We start from the raw sequence: 20,650 nt of genomic DNA on the forward strand, positions 1-20,650 counted from the left end.
CTATTCCCAGCTCATGTTTTACCCCAGTTTTCCTTTCTTCAGAGAAAAGTTAACCCCATATCTGCAGTGGACAATTGCATATTCATTCATGCTCATGCCCCCATGCTCATGTGAGTGTGTGTATCTCTCTAGTTTTTAACCACAAACAAGAATATTAAGTCAATGTTAAGAGACAGTTGAAGAAAGTTAAACACTGCAAAACAGAAGGCTCATGTTGAATAAACATTTGATCTTAGAAAAGACACAATTCAGAAATAGGCTAAAGCCCCCCCCATAAAGTTTTTTTCAGTAATTTTGAAAAGTGCTAGAAATTATTAAACACAATAAAATATAGAAGTAAAAGATGCTCTAAGAAATAAACAAAAATGATTGACTAAAAAAAGCGAATGCAAAGTTATAGAAAGTTAAAGCTAAGGTTATTGTCACAAAAGTAGATAGAAGGTGGGGATGTGAAACCCTGAAAGATAAGATAGGATGGAATACACCGAAGACTGGTCAGGAAATAGTAAATAGATAATTGGGTATAATTTCCTTGAATGAAGAAAGGCATTTTTGCACATTGTAAAATCAGTTTTGACAAAGACTCATTTGTCATATTCAGGTTGGGTTTTAGAACTGTGTGGTACAGGAAACTTTTTGGAAACATCTAGAAAAAATACAGATGTAATGAAATTAGCCAGAGCAAGTCCTGATAAACAATGGTGGGATGTCTGTAGTTCTGAAGGAAGATGGTTTCTAAACCGGAAATTCTATGAGCAGGGAAACTGTGAGGCTTAGTGTGGGTAAAAGTGAGGCACTTTCAGACTTTGGAATTCATTCTTCATCTGGTCTCTCTTGGGAAAAGAAAATCAAAACCAAAAAACTCACTTGAGAGTCCAGCAAAATGGAAAGGACCCCTAACCCTAGAGAGAAGACTGGGTTTTAGAAATAGTGGAACTCAATCCCCCAGCTCTCCCAGAGTAACAGTGCAGGAACCAATCCTCCGACCCCAGTGCAATGGTACAGTCAGCTAATAGCTGTGGAGCTAATAGCTGTGTGCCAGATTTTGAGATTTTAAGTTCAGTAGGAATCCCAAGGCGCCATTATCCAGTGTTTGTATTGAGATTGAAAATCCATGATTAAGGGTAGAGAAATCAATGGTGTAATAAAAAACATGTTTATGGAAACTATGATGAAACTGATAGGCAATTAAAAGCTCCCGAGGAACAAAAAGCTGCATAGGAAGGTGATGGTCGAAATATGAAAGTGTGTGGTTGATTTTGAATGGTTGCTTTTGTATAATGTATTTTTCAGAGTTTATTGGTTCTAAACTTATTTATAGTTAGTACTTTAAATATTAAATTTAGTATTTCAGTAATATTTCAATAGTTATAATTTTTGCATCATCCAGTGAGCAAAGTTTAGGATACTTAATTATAAGTCCAGAACAAACTACACACACACACACACACACACACACACACACACACACACACACACACACACACACGGCTATATTCTTACAAATGTGTTTATCAGACAAAAGCTGAGAAATAGGGTTGATAAAGTGGCTCAGTTGGTAAACCCACTTGCAAATATCCCTAATGACCTGAGTTTGTTTCCAGGAATCTGTATGTTGGAAGGAGAGAATTGATTCCTTACCTTTGTCCTCTGACCTCTACATATATGTAGAAGTACACATATATACATACACACACAAATGAAATAACAAATTTAAAAATAAGAGCTGGGAAATACAAGAAAAGAGTCAGTGAGATAGAAGTATTTTTAAAATTCTTTTCTCATATATTATATCCTGACCCAAGTTTCCCCTGCCTCCACTCCTCCCAGTTCCTCCCCTCCCCTTCCCTCTTTCCCAGATCCACTCCTCCTTTTTTTTTTCCTTCAGAAAAGAGCAGGATATTATCCTAGGGATATTAATTGAAGTATTTTAAGTTGTATTAATATCCTTTTATATATAAGGAAGTCAATATATGACTGAAGTTAATAGATCACAAAATATGAGTTGGGAGTGCTGGAGAGATGGCTGAGCCAATAAAAGGTCTTGCTGTTCTTGCAGTGGTGCATGCTGTGGTGCATGCCTATAATAACAGTACTAGGGAGGTTGAGGTAGGAGAATCACAAGTGTTAAGGTAGCCTGAGATCTATGGTTTATTGCTTTTCTACTTCCTGCTTTTTACACTCTGCCTTTACATTGCACCTGATATGCACCTGCTATGAGGTCTGCAAATTGTGCAATGATTTAATTGATTCTATTGGAATGATTTTCTGTTAATATTTTATATTTAGTTGACTTCAGATAACTAAATTTAGAAATACTTTTCACTAGAATATTTGTGGGAATTTTCTGAGAATATTAATTTATAAGAAAAGTTTACTTTTATTTTTCAAATGTTTCCTTTATAGTATAAAGTAAGATTTTTTTTCTTCTTTTTTTGGTTTGGTTTTTCGAGACAGGGTTTCTCTGTGTAGCTTTGGAGCCTATCCTGGCACTCGCTCTGTAGATTAGACTAGCCTCGAACTCATAGACATCTGCCTGCCTCTGCCTCCCGTGTGTTGGGATTAAAGGCATGGGTCACCACTTCCTGGCTTAAATATCAATATATATATTGATATCAATATCAATATCTTAATAATACAGATTACAGCTAATCTTAGTTCTTTTAGCATTTTAATCTGTAGATGAAAAAAGAGACTTAAAATTTACTTTCTAGTTATTACTCTTAAAGAAATAAATGTTCATTCTGTTATATAGTTTTCACTACCCTCTAGTCATTGATATATTGCATACTTTACCATAGTTTGGGATATAAATTCTGTTTTTCTATACTTGGAATTGACTCAATTCATTTGGATGATTGTTGGCCCTTATGGTTTTATTATGCTATAAATAAGAAAACAGTGACATTGAAAACCTTCCTTCTTCAACATGTGGGTTTAATTTGCATTTTAATCAGAGTATGGAAGTCATTACTCTGACATCTGAAACTGAGGTAGCCGTAAAAGTTATCACTCACAGGACAGCAGACACAGCTTATTTTGTGTTTATTACTGGGTGGCCCTCTTGAAACTTTCCTGAAACTAATTGAATGCAGATATTAGAAAATTAAATTAATTATTTAAATACCATTAAATTATGACATTTATTTTTGATGTATTTAGTTGAATTGTCTTAACAGGATTGATACAAATGAATATTTGAGATTACAAAGTCTTATGGCATGCATGTGAATAGTATTTCCAGTAGATTTCTAGTGGTTATCTTCTGCCTAATTTGTACACAATAAAATAAATCATTAGTTTTTGTTCTTTCTATTATTCCTAGTTTCCTCATAATTGAAGACTGATGTAATGTAATTTATTTCACAGAACCACCAGAATATTATTGATAACTTCTTTGTCTTTTGCTATGCTTTTGCCAAATCTTGATTTATTTCAAAACTTTAAGCTATTTCACATGATGAAAGTCTCTAGCTCCTTGTTGTTTGTTCATTTTCTCAGTCCGCAACTACGTGGCCATTATTTCCTTGGTATCTAGCAAATCTCCCAGGAAGCTGATCATTCTTGCCCTTGGCATTTCAGTTCAAGCATAGGAATTGTTAAGTCCTTTTGTTTTTGGATTTAGATGGCTGGTTTTGCCCTCTGGGTAAGTCATGTGATATTCATGGCTATATTTTAGTAAAACTTTGATTATGGACACCAAAACTTAAAATTCTTAAAATTCTCATGTCAAGAGAAATAGCTTCCTTTTGTTTTTGGTTATTAGAAGTGTTTGTGTTATCATCCACACAAATAATCATACAAACTAAGTGTCTTGAAACAATAGAGATTTACTTCTTGGTTCTGGAGGCTAAAAGCAGCAGTGGGATCATGCTTGTTTCATCAAGATAGTATCAAATCCCATGGCCAACTTTAAAAATAATATAAAAGCTATTTCTAGTGTATATGCCTTGCAGAATATATAATGGAACAGATTTGGATGTCTGTTTTCTGATCCTGCCAGAGTTGACTTTCATTCATTCTTTCACTAAACTCATATTCTTATTATTAGGGTGGGAGGTAACATTTACTGATCCCTTATTGATGTTTTCTGTTTTTAAAATCTTCCATATTGTTGAATTTTTAAGCAACAGCTCATAAAACAGAACATTACTGAATTTAGTCACTCAGACTCACATTACATAGCTACCAAATAGTGAATTTAAGATTTGAATCCATATCTGAAACCTTTCTGCTCTTTGTGTAGTTTCTTTCTGTAGCACTTGGAGTAGGCCCATGTCCTAGTCACATACTGCAGCTCTAATTTCATTTCAGTTTCAGTGATAAAATATCATGACCAAAGCAACTTTGATGAGGAAAGGGGTTATTTAGTTTACAGTATCAGGTCACAGCCCTTCTTTATGTCAAGTCAAGGCAGGAACTCATCACATCATGATCTAAAGCAGAGAGAAGCAAATGCCCATGCTGCTGACTTCTTTCTGCTTCTAGTTTTCTCTTGTTCTTTATAGACCAGAATTCCTTGCCTAGTGAATGGTGTCCCCAAAATAGGCCAAGTTTTTCTATATCAGCTAACAGTCAAGGCAAACCCCCACAGTATGCCCATGGACTAAAATGATGAAGATAATTATTTCATTTAGACGTCTTCTGAGGTGATTCTAGGTTGTATCAAGTTGATAATTAACGCCAACCATCACAGTCCATAAACTTAAATGTCTTGTTCTAACCCTTCACTGGGATGATTTCAGATCCCCAGTGTTAAATGTCTCTTATAGTTTCTTTGACTTTATAAATAGAAACACATTATGTAGTGTGAACAAAAGTTGTAGTTAAGGGAAGGGTATTTAGATGGCACTCTCAGGTTGGTGGTCAGATCTAGAGAAAAACTGGAATTTAGGACAGAAACAGAGTCAGGCAGTGGGACCTTTTATATGACATTACCATCCCTATTCTGTCACCCTGCCTCTAATCTCAAATTTCTACTCTTGGAAGGGATGTAGATGTTTATACACACACACACACACACACACACACACACACACACACACACACACACACACACACAGTGTTGTTATTTCTTGGTCATATGCCTGTTACAAGGACAAAAAGACATTTAGACACACACACACACACACACACACACACACAGTGTTGTTATTTCTTGGTCATATGCCTGTTACAAGGACAAAAAGACATTTAGAGATAATTTCTAGGTTCAGCAGCAGGATGGCTCAGTGGATAAATGTTACTGCCACCAAATCTGTTGTTCAGTCCCCTGAATTCATGTAGTAGAAGGAGAGAACTGTCTTCCACATGTTGTCCTCTGATCTCTACATGCATGCTGTGGCATAGGCCTCCCCCAATAAACAAACAGACATACTTTCTCCAGGTTATATTGTTTTCTGTTCTCATATGGCATCATTTATTGATCTTTCACAGCATCTCCTTCCTTCAGTTCCTCTCTCCCATTTCCTTCTTTTCTGCTATCATAGTGATGATACCCTTGTTCCAAGATGAGTTTTTATTTAGTCACAACCACCTTCCAGTTGTTGTAACAGAAAACACTCCAAGGTGAATATGTAGTTTGCTGTTTCCATGTTGCTGTTTGTTTTACTTTAGGAGTATCTATTCTGTATTTGGTACTTTCCCTTCACCGTTGAGGATTTGTGCTGTGATGCAAATAAGTCAATGTGCCTATCTTACCTGAGCTTATTTTATAAAGGAAAAACAGGACTATAATCATGTAAGTTAGAAAAAAAAGTCAGAAGTGGCGTTGGCTGGCAAATAAGCAGATTATGTGCCAAGTCTCATTGGTAAGAGGCAGGGATTTTGTTGTTCTGAGGTAGTAAGTAACACTGCATAGTCCTCTGATAGAAGGCCATAGGTATTTGTGGTGTATGTGTGTGTGTATGTATGCTTGCATGCATCTATGTATGTATGTATGTGTGAATAGACTCAGGGTACAGAGTGCATGTAGAGCTCAGAGGACAATTTGTGGGAGTTGGTTCTCTCTACTGTGTGGATCCTGGAGATAGACATCATGTACTCAGGCTTGGTGTTACGTGACTTTAACCCACTGGACCAAATCATTAAAAACAAAACAAAACAAAAACCCAAAACCCTTTGTTAAACTTAGGTTAAAGGCCCAATACTAGAAGTTGGCTCATTTTGTTCATGCTCAAAGTTACTGGTAGGCCTTGGGGTTGGAAAGAAAGGCAAAAGACCCATCACATTTAAGACGTTGGGGGCTATGGTAAAGTCTTTAACTTTTTGCTACATTAGGTAGGAGACCATTGGGGATTAAGGATGCAAGATGTTGTGGTTCGATTTGTATTTAAAACAGTTCTTTTTTTTTTTTTTTTTTCCCCTGCTAGTAAGGGAAGGAGTAACAACATTGTGTGAGCAATTGTTCTGGGAGCTCTGGGTCCATCTTTACTCAGGCTACTACTGTGAACTGTAAGAGACTTAAAGTGTTTATGTATAAAGTGTTTATGTAAAAATGTCTCATGCACCTAATTGATCATGTACATCATGTGAAAACAGATGTTTATTTAGATAAAAATACATGTTGGCGGCCGGGCGTTGGTGGTGCACGCCTTTAATCCCAGCACTCCGGAGGTAGAGGCAGGTGGATCTCTGTGAGTTCGAGGCCAGCCTGGTCTCCAGAGCAAGTGCCAGGATAGGCTCCAAAGATACACAGAGAAACGCTGTCTCAGAAAACCAAAAAAGAAAAAAAAAATGTCAACATGTAAAATTTATATTAATAGATTTTATTCTTTTTATTTTATATGCATTTGGTGTTTTGCCTGTATGTATGTCTGTGTGACGGTGTTGGAACCCAATGGAGCTGTAGTTAGATAGTTTTGAGCGGCCATGTGGGTTCTGAGAATTGAACCCTAGTCCTTTAGAAGAGCTGTAAGTGCTCTTGACCACTGAGTCATCTCTCTAGCTCCTATATTTTAATCCTAACAAAACAAATTTTGCAGTCATTTCCTGAAATTTATACCTTTCTCTCTTTTTTACTTCCATTATGTATGCCCAATGTTGTATTTGTATCTGCAATACAGCACACTCCAGCACATTTATTTCTTTGTTTATAGAATTTATCCTGAATTGTATTCCAGTACCTTATTGGTTGGAAAACAAGGATGAATTATAGCTGGTGTAGCATTAGCTGTTCCTAATTGTGGCAACACCTGTTAGGTCATGTTAGGGGTCATTATGTGAGAAGCGTTGTAACCTGTATTCCAGATGCTTTTTAGCCATTTTATGTTCATTACAGTCAGAATATTTAAATTAGAACATTTTATAAATGTGATTTGGACTTTTATAATGCAAGGCAAGTATAGTGTATTAATTCATAGAATCAATAAACTGTTTTGTGTTTCACATTGAAAAATAGTTTATAACATTTTTATTAGTAGTCTATAAAAACTTTCAAAGCTGTGTTTTAGAAGTCTATATAAATGTCTCTTTTTATATATGAAGTAGCATTAGAATGCATTTTTTATTTTGACCTTATATTTTAAAACCTTTTATTAATTTGGCGACATTATTTATCTTTTGTCTTATATTGACTAATTTAAATAATTTTCTTTCCTTATAATAAAAAGTTCATATTCTATGTTTTGCTTTTTAAACAAAAGTTTAATTGTTGCTAAAATGTAGAGATTTAGAAATGCAAAGATTTAGAAGTGCTAGTCATTTTGTCTCTACTAGCACTTTGTATGTATGTATGCATACTTGGAGTAGAAAGGAATTCATTGGCTATATTGTTGGGCTATGATCTTAAAATTTTTTAGTGTTAAAAATTGTTAGAAAAGCGAACTTCCTATCAACTCCAGAGTGTGTACATTCAATAGGACTAGAAGAAAATTGCATTTAGAGAATATTGGTTTTAATTACTAAATAGACATATGCACTTTATGTGTTTACAGACTTTAGTTTTATATTCTAAATTCCTGTTTGTATTCTAAATTCCTGTTAGTGTAATTTTATGATGGAAATCAAAATCAGCAGGAAGGAAGATGAATGCAGGGAATGCTCGAAGGCTGTGGCATTAAGGGGACTGGAAGCCACCATTGTCTCAAGAAGATGGGTAGCAATAGTTGTAGGTGGAAAAGGCCGAGTGTTCTTAAGATGCAACAAGGAACAGTTACCATCTTTTCTGACCTCTGTTTACTTTGATAAGTCTTTAACAAGGTAATTCTGTTCCTTTTGGCTTAAGATAAAGAATTCTCTATTGCACCACTGTTTACAGGTTGTGAATCAGTGTGGATTAGTGCCTAAGGATAATAGCTAGCATTATGTTCAGTTAGTGTGAACTAACCAGTTAAGTGCCACATTTGCAAATCAGCTTCAATTGATACAAAACACTAAAGATTCCATTCATTCTCCTTGCACCATTGGGGCAGTTACATGGCCTTCATTAGCCAGCCCTGGTGAACAAATGAAGATTCATGGTCTTCATGTTTTGCCACCTGTATTCCAGTATTGGGAACTTTATTTTTTTATGGGCTTCTCTGTTTTCTCTTTTCCCCATTTTCTGTACAAAAGTGAACTTGTATAATTCTTTAACTCAGTTAGCAGTGAGTAGTAGTTCAGTAGCGTATACCAGAAAGTTGTTAACCAACTAACAAATAAATAGGTATTTATATATACAGGTTACTTTAACACAGCAGTGAGTGATAATTTAGTAGGATATATGGACACATTATTAAGTAGCTAAGTAATAAATAATTTGTATTTATGTATACAAGATAATTTTGGATATTGATCTTCAGCAATTAAATTTTCTTGAGTTTAGGTAAGGGTTCCAGAAACATGTTTCCCCTAACCATGTTGAAGTTAGATATGGTAAAACAATAAGGTGAGATTCTATTTACCTCTCTCCCTTGCAGCATCTATCTTATTTTTTTTTGTGTGTGTGTTATACAAACATGCAATTTAATACAGACATTTAATAAAACATGAATGCCCAACAGACAGCAATAATATGAATGTGGTTTCAGTGCATTCTAGGCAAGTACTCTACTGAGGCTGGACCAGATGCAGGGCATTGGAGACCCTGCATTTTCGCTGTTTGAATTATTATTTCTTTACACTGTTACTGTATATTTATGTGTTTTCCCCTCTTGGATACAAAGGAGAATCTTCTAAGATGAAAAAATAAAAAAGAAACAATGTAGGCTAGGGGAAGTGGTGGTGTTGAGTTGGGAGCAACTTGCATCTTTTCTTAGATCCAGATAGGCAAACTCTACTGTATCTATGCAAATGAGTATCCCAGCTATTTGCTTGTGCTTGGTCTAGAATCTCACTTTGGCTTTTTCATGTCCAGTTTCAGTTTTTTTTCCCCACTCTGAATTAATAGAGAATTGACTGTAGGTCTGGTTTTATAGTCTGCTGAAAGCCTTGTTTATTAAGGCCATGAACATCCAGGTAAGATGGCAGATTAGTTGGGTGCATATGGAGGATCTGAGGTGGGGAGGGAAAAGTGTGATCAGACTATATGTTATGGGAGTCTTTTTTTTTTTTTCCAATTGAAACTAAAGAGGTCATTTCTATGTGACTCAGTGAAATAAGAGTCAAGATAAGAGAAACAGTAGTCCATTAGGGAAAGAGCTAAAGAAAAGAGTGTCTAGGTGGAATTCCTAAAGGGACATCCAAAAGCAGCCACCAACTGGTCCCAGATCAGCGGTAATTACTAGATTCGCATTCTTCTTTCTTGGACATGGGTATCACTACAGCAGCAAGCTGAAGAGAGACCTACCAAGAGTCAAAGATGCAACCTTTGATAGTTATCTTGTATGTAGAGTGATTGCCAGAGTAGATCAGTTGGTAGAGACAGCAAGAAATAGGTACCTGAATGAGATGTTTTATGGGTGCCCAGGAGTCATGAGTCTAAGAAGCCACCCACACTCCCACCTGAGTGAACTACATTGTATGTAGAATTGCTCAGTGTGGAGCACAGTCTCCTAACAGGCATGAAAAGGAAGAGACCTTTTTTCTCCAGTAAGCCCTGTGTGAATGATCCTTCAAACAAAGTTGTAAGTGGCTCATGGGGAGCCCTGGTAGAAAGTAGAGTTCCTACATAGAAGTCCCTTTGGTCAGGAAGAGTGCACTGACTTGACATGTTTGAATTACTGAATCTAGCACTCCTCACTCTCATAGCACTCCTCACTCTCACAGTAATATAGGCATGGTAGAGCAGGAAACCATATCCCTACTAGGAAAAAATTCTGAGATTATGCTTTTGCTTCTTATTTTTTACATCTTTATTTTACATTTTAATTGTTTTATCCTTCCCAAATAGGGCTTTATGCTCGTACTTTCTGCATTGCCTCTACAATTTTTCAGTACTTTTCATGTCTAACCCATATTGTCTTTTCATTTATAATCTCTTGCTTTTTCTCCCTTTCCCCTCTCATTTCATTATGTAATTATTGGTATTTTTAATGCAAAACAAATGACACACACACACACACACACACACACACACACACACACACAATTGCCATAAACAACATTTCCCCCCGTCAGTAGTACCACAGCACCACTGTCTGTGAACCCTATTAGGGACACAAATGAAATATTCAAATGTGATCTACTGAAAATTAACTGTGGAACTGGTGTCAGATTATATTTATTAACTGCAGTTAGCTTCTATTCTAACTAGTAGTAGAGAACACAAATTTAAGTGAAGACAACTCACCAGGAAGACTCAAGTAAGATGCTACAAACAGTAAAACTGCAGAGATCAGACAACTGTGAGACAGGGAGACATTATGACAGTCACACATTTTTACAATTCTTTAATATTATAATCCAAAGATAATAAACTAACTGAAAAATCTAGAAAGTATTTCACAGTCCTACTTTTAAAAAGGACAGTGGCTAGAAAGATGGCTCAGTGGTTAAGAGCACTTGTTGCTTTTGTAGAGGACCCAGATAACCTCCTGTAACTCCACTTTTAGGGGATTCAGTGCTCTCTGAACTTTGTAGTCACTGCTTATGCCTGTGGTAAAAACATAACCATGTAAGCAAACACTCATACACACAAAATAAAAATAAATACAATTTTAAAAGTATAAATGAGCTTTCTAACAGATGAGTGAAATCATGATCAGTTCAGGATCTGAACAGAAAGCTAGCAAAATGAATGTAAAGAAGCTATGTTGGAGGATAAATTAAGACCCATGGAGGAAAACTTAGCATGGAAGCTAGATTCCGCAAAAAAGAACCAAACACATGGTGGAAATGAGTTATCAAGCAAGTAAAAACAGAGCCAAATGTATAACTGGATATGACCAAGCAAAAGAATTAATGTTAGGGATAGAAGCAATCCACAGCAGAAATACTGGTGTAGAAGGAATCAGACAATCTGATCTTAAAATATAATGAAGAGACATGGTACCACAAACAACATGGTGCTGGAATAGAGCCCAGAATTTAATTCACACAGCTCCAGCTACCTAATTTTTAATAAAGATTTAACCAACATGCATTGGTAAAGAACCACCAAAATATCAATGAAATCAGTTTGACTGATAGTGTTCTCCAAAGCTTCAATCATTTTTTCTCTATTTTATCTATGTCACTTATTGCAATGGAGTGGAGACTATACAGTATTTATGTTGTTGTATGAATCTTTAATTTGTATATTTTGGAGTTTGTTTACTTTCTTTAGCTTTGACCAAAATTTCCGAGAAAGCAACTTTCTCCCATAAGAGAAAGGATTTATTTTGACGAAGGGTTTTCAGGTGTTTGCACCATGGGAAGTTGGCTTCATGTTTTGGGTCTTGTAGTGAGGTAAGACACCATGACAGGAATGTTTGGCAGTGGCCGTGTAGAAGTCGAGACAGAAAGGTATAACCTTTAAAGTTGCACCCACAATGACCTTCTTTTAAAAGTAGGCATCACCTCCTAAATTTTTTACCACCTCCCCAAACAGCATCATCAGTTAAGGATCAAGAGAATAAAACCTGAGCCTACTGGCAACATTTTATATTTAAAACCCGATAAAACTCCATTCTTAGATGTAGGATGTGTGTTATATATCATTTGCAAATTGAATTATTCATTGTTGTGAAGTGTCTTTTGTTTCTGGGATTATATTCATATATCAAAACTTATCAATGGCAAAAGAAATTATTGTTTGTTTTAACCATTGGTTCTCAATCTTCAGGTCACGACCCCTTTGGCAAACCTCTGACTCTAAAATTATTTACATAAGATTCATAACAGTAGTACAATGTAAATAATTTTATGGTTGGGGGTCACCACAGCATGAAGAAGGGTTGCAGTATCCAGAGGGTTGAGAACCACTGAGTTAAACGAACATTTAAGCTTTTGTAGCACTGTGACCCAAAATATTTGACAGAAATGGTTGAAGTGGGGGAAAATGTCTATGCTGGCTCATGCTTCAGATTGAGCTCAGGTCAGTGTGGCTGGCAGGGGGTGCTCTGTCTCCAGTAGAAATTCAAGGACACTTCTTGTTTACATGACAGTAAACAGGAAGTAGAGCCTAGGCTAGACCCAGGACTGGTATAGCTTTATAAATGTCATCATTAGTACTTTTTCTAGTCAGGCCCCCACCTACTAAAAGCTCCATAGCCTTCAAAATCAAACCAAAAACTGGATGTCAAGTGCTGAAAGTATGAGCTCATGGGAGACATTTCTGATTGAAACCATAACAACCACTGTCCTTTTAAAAATCAAGATGAATTATCTAAATATAAGCACCTCTTCTTAGACCATATCTTAGAACAGAGGCAGAGGAAGGAAGATGGATAGCCATCTAACACTTAGTATATAGACTGAATTTGTATACTTCCAAAAGTATTTTAAGTGACAAATTAGAGATCACAGTTAGGTAATTCTTTATTCAAAATCTCAAATTGGAATCTGAGCTGGAACAAATTTCTGTACCATTTGATATTATCTCACCTTATTGATTGAAAAATTCAGTTCTATAATCGACTGAGCTCTTGTTTTGAAAGATAGTTGAAATAGAACCCTCCATCTTAATGATTGTAGCTTTGCTTGTAATATTTTGTTCACTTGTGACAATTTATGTAAAAAGATAGCTTCATGGGGGAAATATGCTTTTCTTTTGATATGTTTTATTATGCTAAAAGGAGACAGGAACATAACAAGGTGCATGATTAGGTCACGTCATGCTGAATAGAACATGACAGAACATGTACTTACAAAAGTACACTCTTCCTTAGAGCTAGCTTGCTTTCAGTTTGGAAATGAACCATCTGCTTATCATTTACATTCCTGGAGAAGTCACCAGCCCACATCTCTAAACAGAAGTAACATTCCTCATAACCTTGAACTGCTGCTGAGCCCCTTGTCTCCATATGTAGCACATATTCCCAGTGTTCTGAATAAAAACAGATTATAATACTTATGATGTCTGAAAAGAACAAGTTGATTTCATTAACATAAAAGACAAACAGATTATATTTTAACATTTGAAATTGCTGTAATACAGTTGGGACATATTTATTCACACTCTGGTTAACCACACATCCCCCAAACAACCAGTATATGAGTACTTACTCATACAAAACTTCAACAAGTAGCAGCTATATAGTGTGGTAAGTTGTTGAGGGGGTGAAGATTCAGGTATGACAAATTTCTGGCTAGACAAATGGTTTCTTCAGAAACAAGAACAGGGACAGTCATTGGCAAATGCAGGTTAGACTAGTTTGCTTGTTTGCCACTGCACAGCTATTGTATGCCCTGCTTATTTCTCCTGATTATCCAGTATACATCAGAGCTCAGCTTCTTAAGCTGTGGCTGCAATCCCTTACATAAGACTGTACATGGGAGTTGTGAAGAATTGGAAGCAGTAAAAGCTTTCTAATTATTCAGTGACTGGAAATTTATTCACAATGAATTTTAAGTTAAATAAATTTAATTTTAATGAAACAAGATAAATTTACATTAATTTTTAATTTTAAAAAATCAATTCAATGAAGCCAGGGTATTTCTGGTAGTTTTCGTCTGTGTTGCCTGTCATGACTTTCTGAATGTAAACATGTAGACTATGCATTGTGCATGGGATGGTACACAACCTAATGAATGATGCCTGAAATGTCTGCTCATATTCAAGTGTATCTCATTTTTGAATCATAGTGCTTTCCCTATACAAAGCTTTGTGCTTTGACAGAGACATGATAGTTTAATTATGGAAAGTAAAGACTTGTAGTATTTGCCTGTCATCATTCCTCAGAATGTAAGCATCAAATTAGTGTATCTTTGCGTGGTATTATGGTAGACTGTGTGACTTTGAACATCACTGTTTGAATTGTTGACTTGAGTTTTAGATTATCTACAGACACATAAATGAAGATGTATTGGGCATGTAACCCAAATCTAAACAGGAAATTCATATGCTTCAAATTAACTCCTAATGATTTATTGTTATCATCATTATGTGTTCGAGAGGGTGGATGCACACATGTCAGGGGTGCTTGTGTGCCATGGCATGCATATGGAAGTTAGTAGACAACTTTCAGAAGTCAGTTCTCTCCTCCTACTGTGGATTCCTGGAATCATACTCATTGTGTCAGGCTTCATTGGCAAGAACTTTACTCTCGGAGCCATCTTGTTACTGTTATTACTTCAAAATGATCACAGAGCCACAGCAAGTCCAGTAAAAATCCAGCAGGCATGTCTATTGAGACTAATAACTTATATTTTTGGTTGTGCCTTTAACGGCTAAGCCATCTCTCCAGCCTAAAAACTAACAATTTGATAGTGTTTAACTAATTTTCTACAGTAGCACCAATGTAAGTCAATGGGTAACAAACGGTCCTTACTCCAGGCATGGTGGTGCATGCCTATCATCCAGTACTTGGGAAGTGAAGGAAAGATTAGAGTTCAAAACCAGCCTCTGTTACTCCCTTCTTCCCCACTAAAAAAAAAAAAAAATCTCCAAATAGTTCTGATTCTCAGTATTTTGGATAAGGGATGCTTAATCTTAGTTCATTTTCTTCTCCTCATCCTCCTCCTCCATCACCATCATCACCGTCACCACCACCACCACCGTCATCACCATCATCATCATCCTCATCATCACCATTATCATCATCATCCTTTGTACTTACCATGTACACATGAAGGAGCAGCAACTGCTGCTGTCCTCTAGTGTTACAACTTGTGTTGGACAAAGAAGTTGGGATTCCTCAGACCTTGTTAAAAGTTGCTGTTGCATCTTTTAGCAGACTTCAGATTCCATAGTCCTTGATAGGAGCTAGAGTTAAAGCTCCATGGTGTGAAACATCTATGACTCTTGGCCCTAATGGCATGTTAGTTCTCTGGAACTATTCCAGTGACCAACTCCTGCAATTTGTTTTTTTTTTTTTTTCTGGCTCTATATAGATTTCTAACCAACTGCTAACCTTTGTGTCCTGTCTGTTTCCACCATTTCCCTTGTCCCTGCACCCCCTTTCCTTGATTTACTTGCCCTTTCTTCAGCTGTCTTCAGAGTCATCAATAATTCAACAAGGCTTAGGACAACAAAGAGTATAGTACAAATTGTTTTAAACAGCCCGTGTCTTTACCCTGAGGATATCCAGCTCTTGTTGCATAGTTTTCTCAAGTCATCCATGGAATGCTAAAGCACCCTATGTGGGTCTAGCCCATGGTAGACCAGCTAGCTAGCTATTTGTCTGAGAGGTCTTTTGCACAGAGGCAGCTAAAGTAGCAACAGAGAGTCCACCAGCTGCCAGTTAGGAGAAATCAGATTGTCCCATCTCACTTCTTTGCATATTTGCAAGAAAATGAATGTCAAAAAGAATGGTTATAATAAGAATTTAAAAACACTTATTTTGATTTTTACAGTACCTGTTAAGTGTTTAATATCTGCCTGGGGCCCTTGGCACAGGGAAAGGTAGACCCCTTTTATTTGTCTCACATCTACTACTTTTGTAATTTTGAGAGACCTATTACCATCTAATAATGAGGGGGTTGAGTTCTTCAAGTCCTTCATCCTACAGAAAAGAGTATAAAAGCTCAAGTGTTAAAAACAATTGGAAAAGCAGTCAAAGGCCCATGGGAATTCACTACTTCCAAATTGGCGCCTGCTCTTCTTTGTGGTCAGTTACTCATCATCAGTTACTAAATGGAATTATTTGTAGTAATTTACATAATAAGATAATACTGTTTAACTGTTAAAACTATAAAACATTAAATAGGAAATTCTGAAAATATGTAACTCGATTTAAATAATATGTGGACAGTATTGTTAAATAATAAGTGTTATTATTTTTATCTCTTACAGTGCCTATTTTAGAAATTATACATTTCCATAAAAATGTATGAAGTCCTAACTTTTCTTCACTACACATCTCTAGAGATGTTTTTGATGCACTCACAGGCCCACACAGGCACACACACTCAGTCTTGAACTTCGAATTTATTACATCTAGGTTTTATGAGACTTGGGTTGCTTATCTAACATTCTTCTTAAAAAGCAATTTTTCTTGATAATGTTTTTAAATAGGAATTTGTAGATACCCACCCCTACACATTCACATAGGAAATGTCAAGTGAATGCTTAGTATTAATCATCTTAGGCGGAATGAAAACTCTAGGAGTGAGACATTTTCTAAAAGTTTGATGTGAGATAGTTACAAGTACTCTTTTATCTGTGGTTTGAGACATAAAAGTAATTTGATCTGGTCTTGAGAATCCGTTGTTTACTTTATCTCAAATGATTGCTTACTACATCTGCCTTCCCCTGCTTCCTCAATGAAAATCTCCTTCCTGAATTGTGTCTCCTTTTAACAGAAACTGGAAGATGAATGGCACACTGTGGCATGCCCGTCACTGAGCCTAGAATAAAAGCAAGTGCGTCATTGATGACAGTTTTACTAGTAGATCTTTTAGCTAGTTTTATGTGCTTTAGTAAGGTCCATCAGTGAACTCATTGATGTATGCTGTGGAGTATGTGAATAACAAATTTCTTAGCAAATTATGTTGAGATTGTGCTGCATTTTCAAAGCCTAGCAGATTGTCTTAAAATATTTTAGTCTTTAAATTTTTCTGTGACTGTGCTTGAACATCATCAGCTCCTCTGCCTCCCAGCTCTGTGTGTTGGTTTGTACACAGAAACTCTAAGGATTGTGGCTTCTCATTTAAAGAACTAGAGAGAAAATGTTCTTATTTACGAATTACATCCTGTACTTTAACCAGTTAAGTCCAATTGAGGGTCTTATATTTTCACATGTGCCCCATATATAGACTTGAGTTGCCTTGACAACTTCTAAACTGTCTACCTTTTTATTGTTGTAACTATAGATTTATTTCATCAAAATGCACTTTATTCCTTAGGCCACCTCTCTTTCATCTCCTTGTTTATCTCTTGCATACATTACATACTTTTGCCCAGGTCTTAAAGTCTGTATTTTTGTCATTCTCACAAGATTATTCTATTTCTTAATTCAGAGAGGAAAGAAGAATGAAAATGGATTGTATTAAGTAATCCCAGGGAGCAAGAGAGGGAGAACTAAGTTTTATTTGTAATTTCCTTTTAGCCTCATTTATAGATTGCTGTGCATACTTGTAGCTGCATCCTCCATAGGTTCATTCTCGACAATTCTCCTTTTCCTCCCTCTGTTCTTGCTTCCTTTCTGGTTACCAATTCCTACCTGACCAGAAAAACACAACTTGTTTATCTTAAAAAATGCTGTAGCCATTTTTTCCCTCCCTCTCTCATCTATGACTTTTTAGCTCTAACTTAGTCTCTTTCCTTATCTTTTTGGTCAAATATTTTATCATGAATAACATTTCACAGTCTTTTTCCCATACACAACGAGGAAGTTAAATTGTGAAATGATTGACGTTGTTTTGAAAATTGCTCACTGATGATAAGATCAGTTCTTTGCAAGTTTAAAAAAAAACACTTAAGTTTATGTTTATATAAATCATTGTATGGGATTTAAATAAATAGTAAGCTGCATCTCTTCTCGCAAGTACACCTGCAGGCAGTTTTTCATTAACTCATGTACACTGCTGTCATTATTGGTGTTTTGGCTTTTTGAGACTTACATTGGCCTTCTGAGCATTGTAAATGTTCGCCATCATGCACACATATGCTCCTCTTGATTCAGTTGTGAATACTACTGGCTTTGCATTCATAGAAGGTGGGAGTTTGGTTAAGATGTTCACATCATAGTAAAACACAAATTGTGGTTAAAATAGTATTTAATGTTTACAGGATCTTATTCAGACTTATTTTGTAAGTATTATTTATAGCTGAGCCAGTCTACAGTTTTTCTCGCCTCACCACTAATTAGAAACTTTCATAGGAGTTTTAGGCTTTTCCTGTAAAATAAAGTTATTGTGATTTTATAGGGATTGAATCTCTCAATCACTTTGGATAGTATTAATACCTTAATAACAAATCTTCCAAACCTGGGAGCAGTATTTATTTGTGTCTTAAATTTTCTTCCAGCAGTATTTTGTTGTTTATAGTGGACACTTTTTTTTAACCTCCATGATTAAATTCTTTGGCCTAAACTTTTTTCTTTCTAATGCCTTTGCAAATGAAATTGTTTTCTTAATGTCCTTTTATGATTTTTGTTGGCTTTTAGAGATCAGTGACTGGGGTGTTATCCCCGACATTTCTAAATTACTTTACTTCCCCCTTGTATCTTAGAGCAGATAATTGGTTTGAATGAATTCATTGGAAAATAACATTCATAATAACCAGCAGCCTCTAAATTGAATACAAATGTTGTTTTTACTAAGGTGAAGCTTATCTGAATGAACATGTTTGAAATTCTGGCACAGAAGGGCCAAGCATGTCAGTAGCTTTTGGGAACACTTCACATGAGCTCTTTAAATTTAGAAGCCTGCAAACTGCTTTCTGGGATAATTTAAAACTTGTTACTCTTTTTGTGTCTTAAATTTTTTCATGAAGGTAGTAGGTGTGTTAGTGTTGACATCTTACAGTTCTGGGTGAGATAAACAATTGTGCACACATAATACATTTGGTCATTTATACTTTTTTCTTTATTCACAGGCCACAGAAACACTATTTAGAATGGGTGTTGCAAGAGGAACCATCACAACATTAAGAAATGGAGAAGTAAGATGAAAATCTTGATAGTTATTACTTGTTAATTCATGGTTTGCTGTGTCTGCAACATATACTATGGGGAATATTGTAATGCTTTGTGTACAGGGAGATACTTGATGAACATGACATTGATGGAAATAATGTTGACTGTACTTGATGTGTATCTACAGGGAAATGCTTGGTGGATATAAATAACATTGACTAGGCTTGACATGCACCTCCATTGACATTTATATTTATTGGAACCAGAGCTTAGGTTGAAAATGAATTGCTGAGTCATTTAATCTCTGCTTCCTAATTTCTTTTACTTTAAGAGAAAATGATAGTTCTTTAATAATAACTTGCACATAGACATTTCACTGAAAAAATCTTTTGCCATTTATCCTTCTTGCCAGAAATTACACAACTGGTACTTACTTCCTAGGATAAAATTGAAAGTATTTAGTCTTTTTTCACTGGCAAAAAGAAAGCAGGAGAAAGAGAGATCTGTTTGTTTTGTCTTATTGAGTCAACTCAGCTAAGTTGTAGGCTATAATTTTTGATGTTTCTAAATGTCCTTGTCAATTAAAAATATTTTATGACCTAGAATAAATTTCCACTTAAGAATCATTATCAGCCTTATGGCTACCCTGTCTTTATCTTCATTTTGTTCCTCACTAAGACATAGGTTGCAGGTGAATGTAATATTTTGTTGCTATGATTCTTTCTCTTCTACTGTCACATACTTCATAATGATGAAATACAGTGCTTCCTAGCATGGAACTAAGTCCTTTGTTATTTAATTTAACACTTGTAATTGAGTAACTTCAGTTTTTAACAGTAGAATTGACTGGCAGGGTATTTGGAATTTGTATACCTGTATGACTATAATTTGGATTGGCCTGTATATTTGCTAATTAAGCACAACCATGATACCATTTTAAAAGCAATATATTCCTAAATATTTAATTGTAAATTGTAAATTATATTGGTAAATCACTATATAGTTTTGACATAACTCATTCATGAAGAAATAATTAATCCCCCATATCCACAATAAATTGATGTAGTGCTGCTTTGATAAAGGAAAAATTTTCTGCCTCAAAAGCCTGACACTGAAATTAAGATTTTATTAATTACTGTATACTTACTCAGAGGGGATAATGAATTTTTGCACTTTATCTCTTGTTATGTAGGAAGGGTACAGACTTTATAAGCAGTTATTTGAGTGTGTCAGTACAGTACATACTGGGTATATGACATTACTTTACTAAATGGGCAGGAACTGTTTTCCAGCCTTTCTTCCCTTCTTACTGGGAGTTACTACACATGATGAACCTGGGTTAGCATTGGACCAAAGTGCTTAAGAACTCAGGCCTTCTGTTCTTAAAGCCAATAAGATACACTTTATTTTTTACATTTTAGGAGCTCTGAAAATGAAAAGTGTCATTTAATCCAGGAAAATTTGAAGGGGGTCTAATAACTATCTTACAGATTAAATGTATAAAGGACATTTTGAGCAGAGGAGTGCTACACCATGTTTTCAAAGCTCTCTGGTAACCCTATAGGGGAGAAATT

At 35.7% G+C, this 20,650-nt stretch overlaps 1 protein-coding gene across 2 annotated transcripts in view; it reads left to right on the forward strand.

Moving 5' to 3' along the window:
• The window catches only part of Tmem135 (transmembrane protein 135), a 188,202-nt gene that overhangs the window by 61,065 nt on the left and 106,487 nt on the right, over positions 1-20,650 (forward strand). For both annotated transcript variants that reach the window (XM_027407594.2, XM_035442406.1), the window contains one exon: positions 19,037-19,102. In XM_027407594.2, the coding sequence (XP_027263395.1) occupies positions 19,037-19,102 (66 nt within the window). The remainder of the gene's footprint in view (positions 1-19,036; positions 19,103-20,650) is intronic.

This window comes from Cricetulus griseus, chromosome 3, assembly GCF_003668045.3.
Source record: "Cricetulus griseus strain 17A/GY chromosome 3, alternate assembly CriGri-PICRH-1.0, whole genome shotgun sequence".
In the NCBI taxonomy this organism is placed as follows: Eukaryota; Metazoa; Chordata; class Mammalia; order Rodentia; family Cricetidae; genus Cricetulus; species Cricetulus griseus.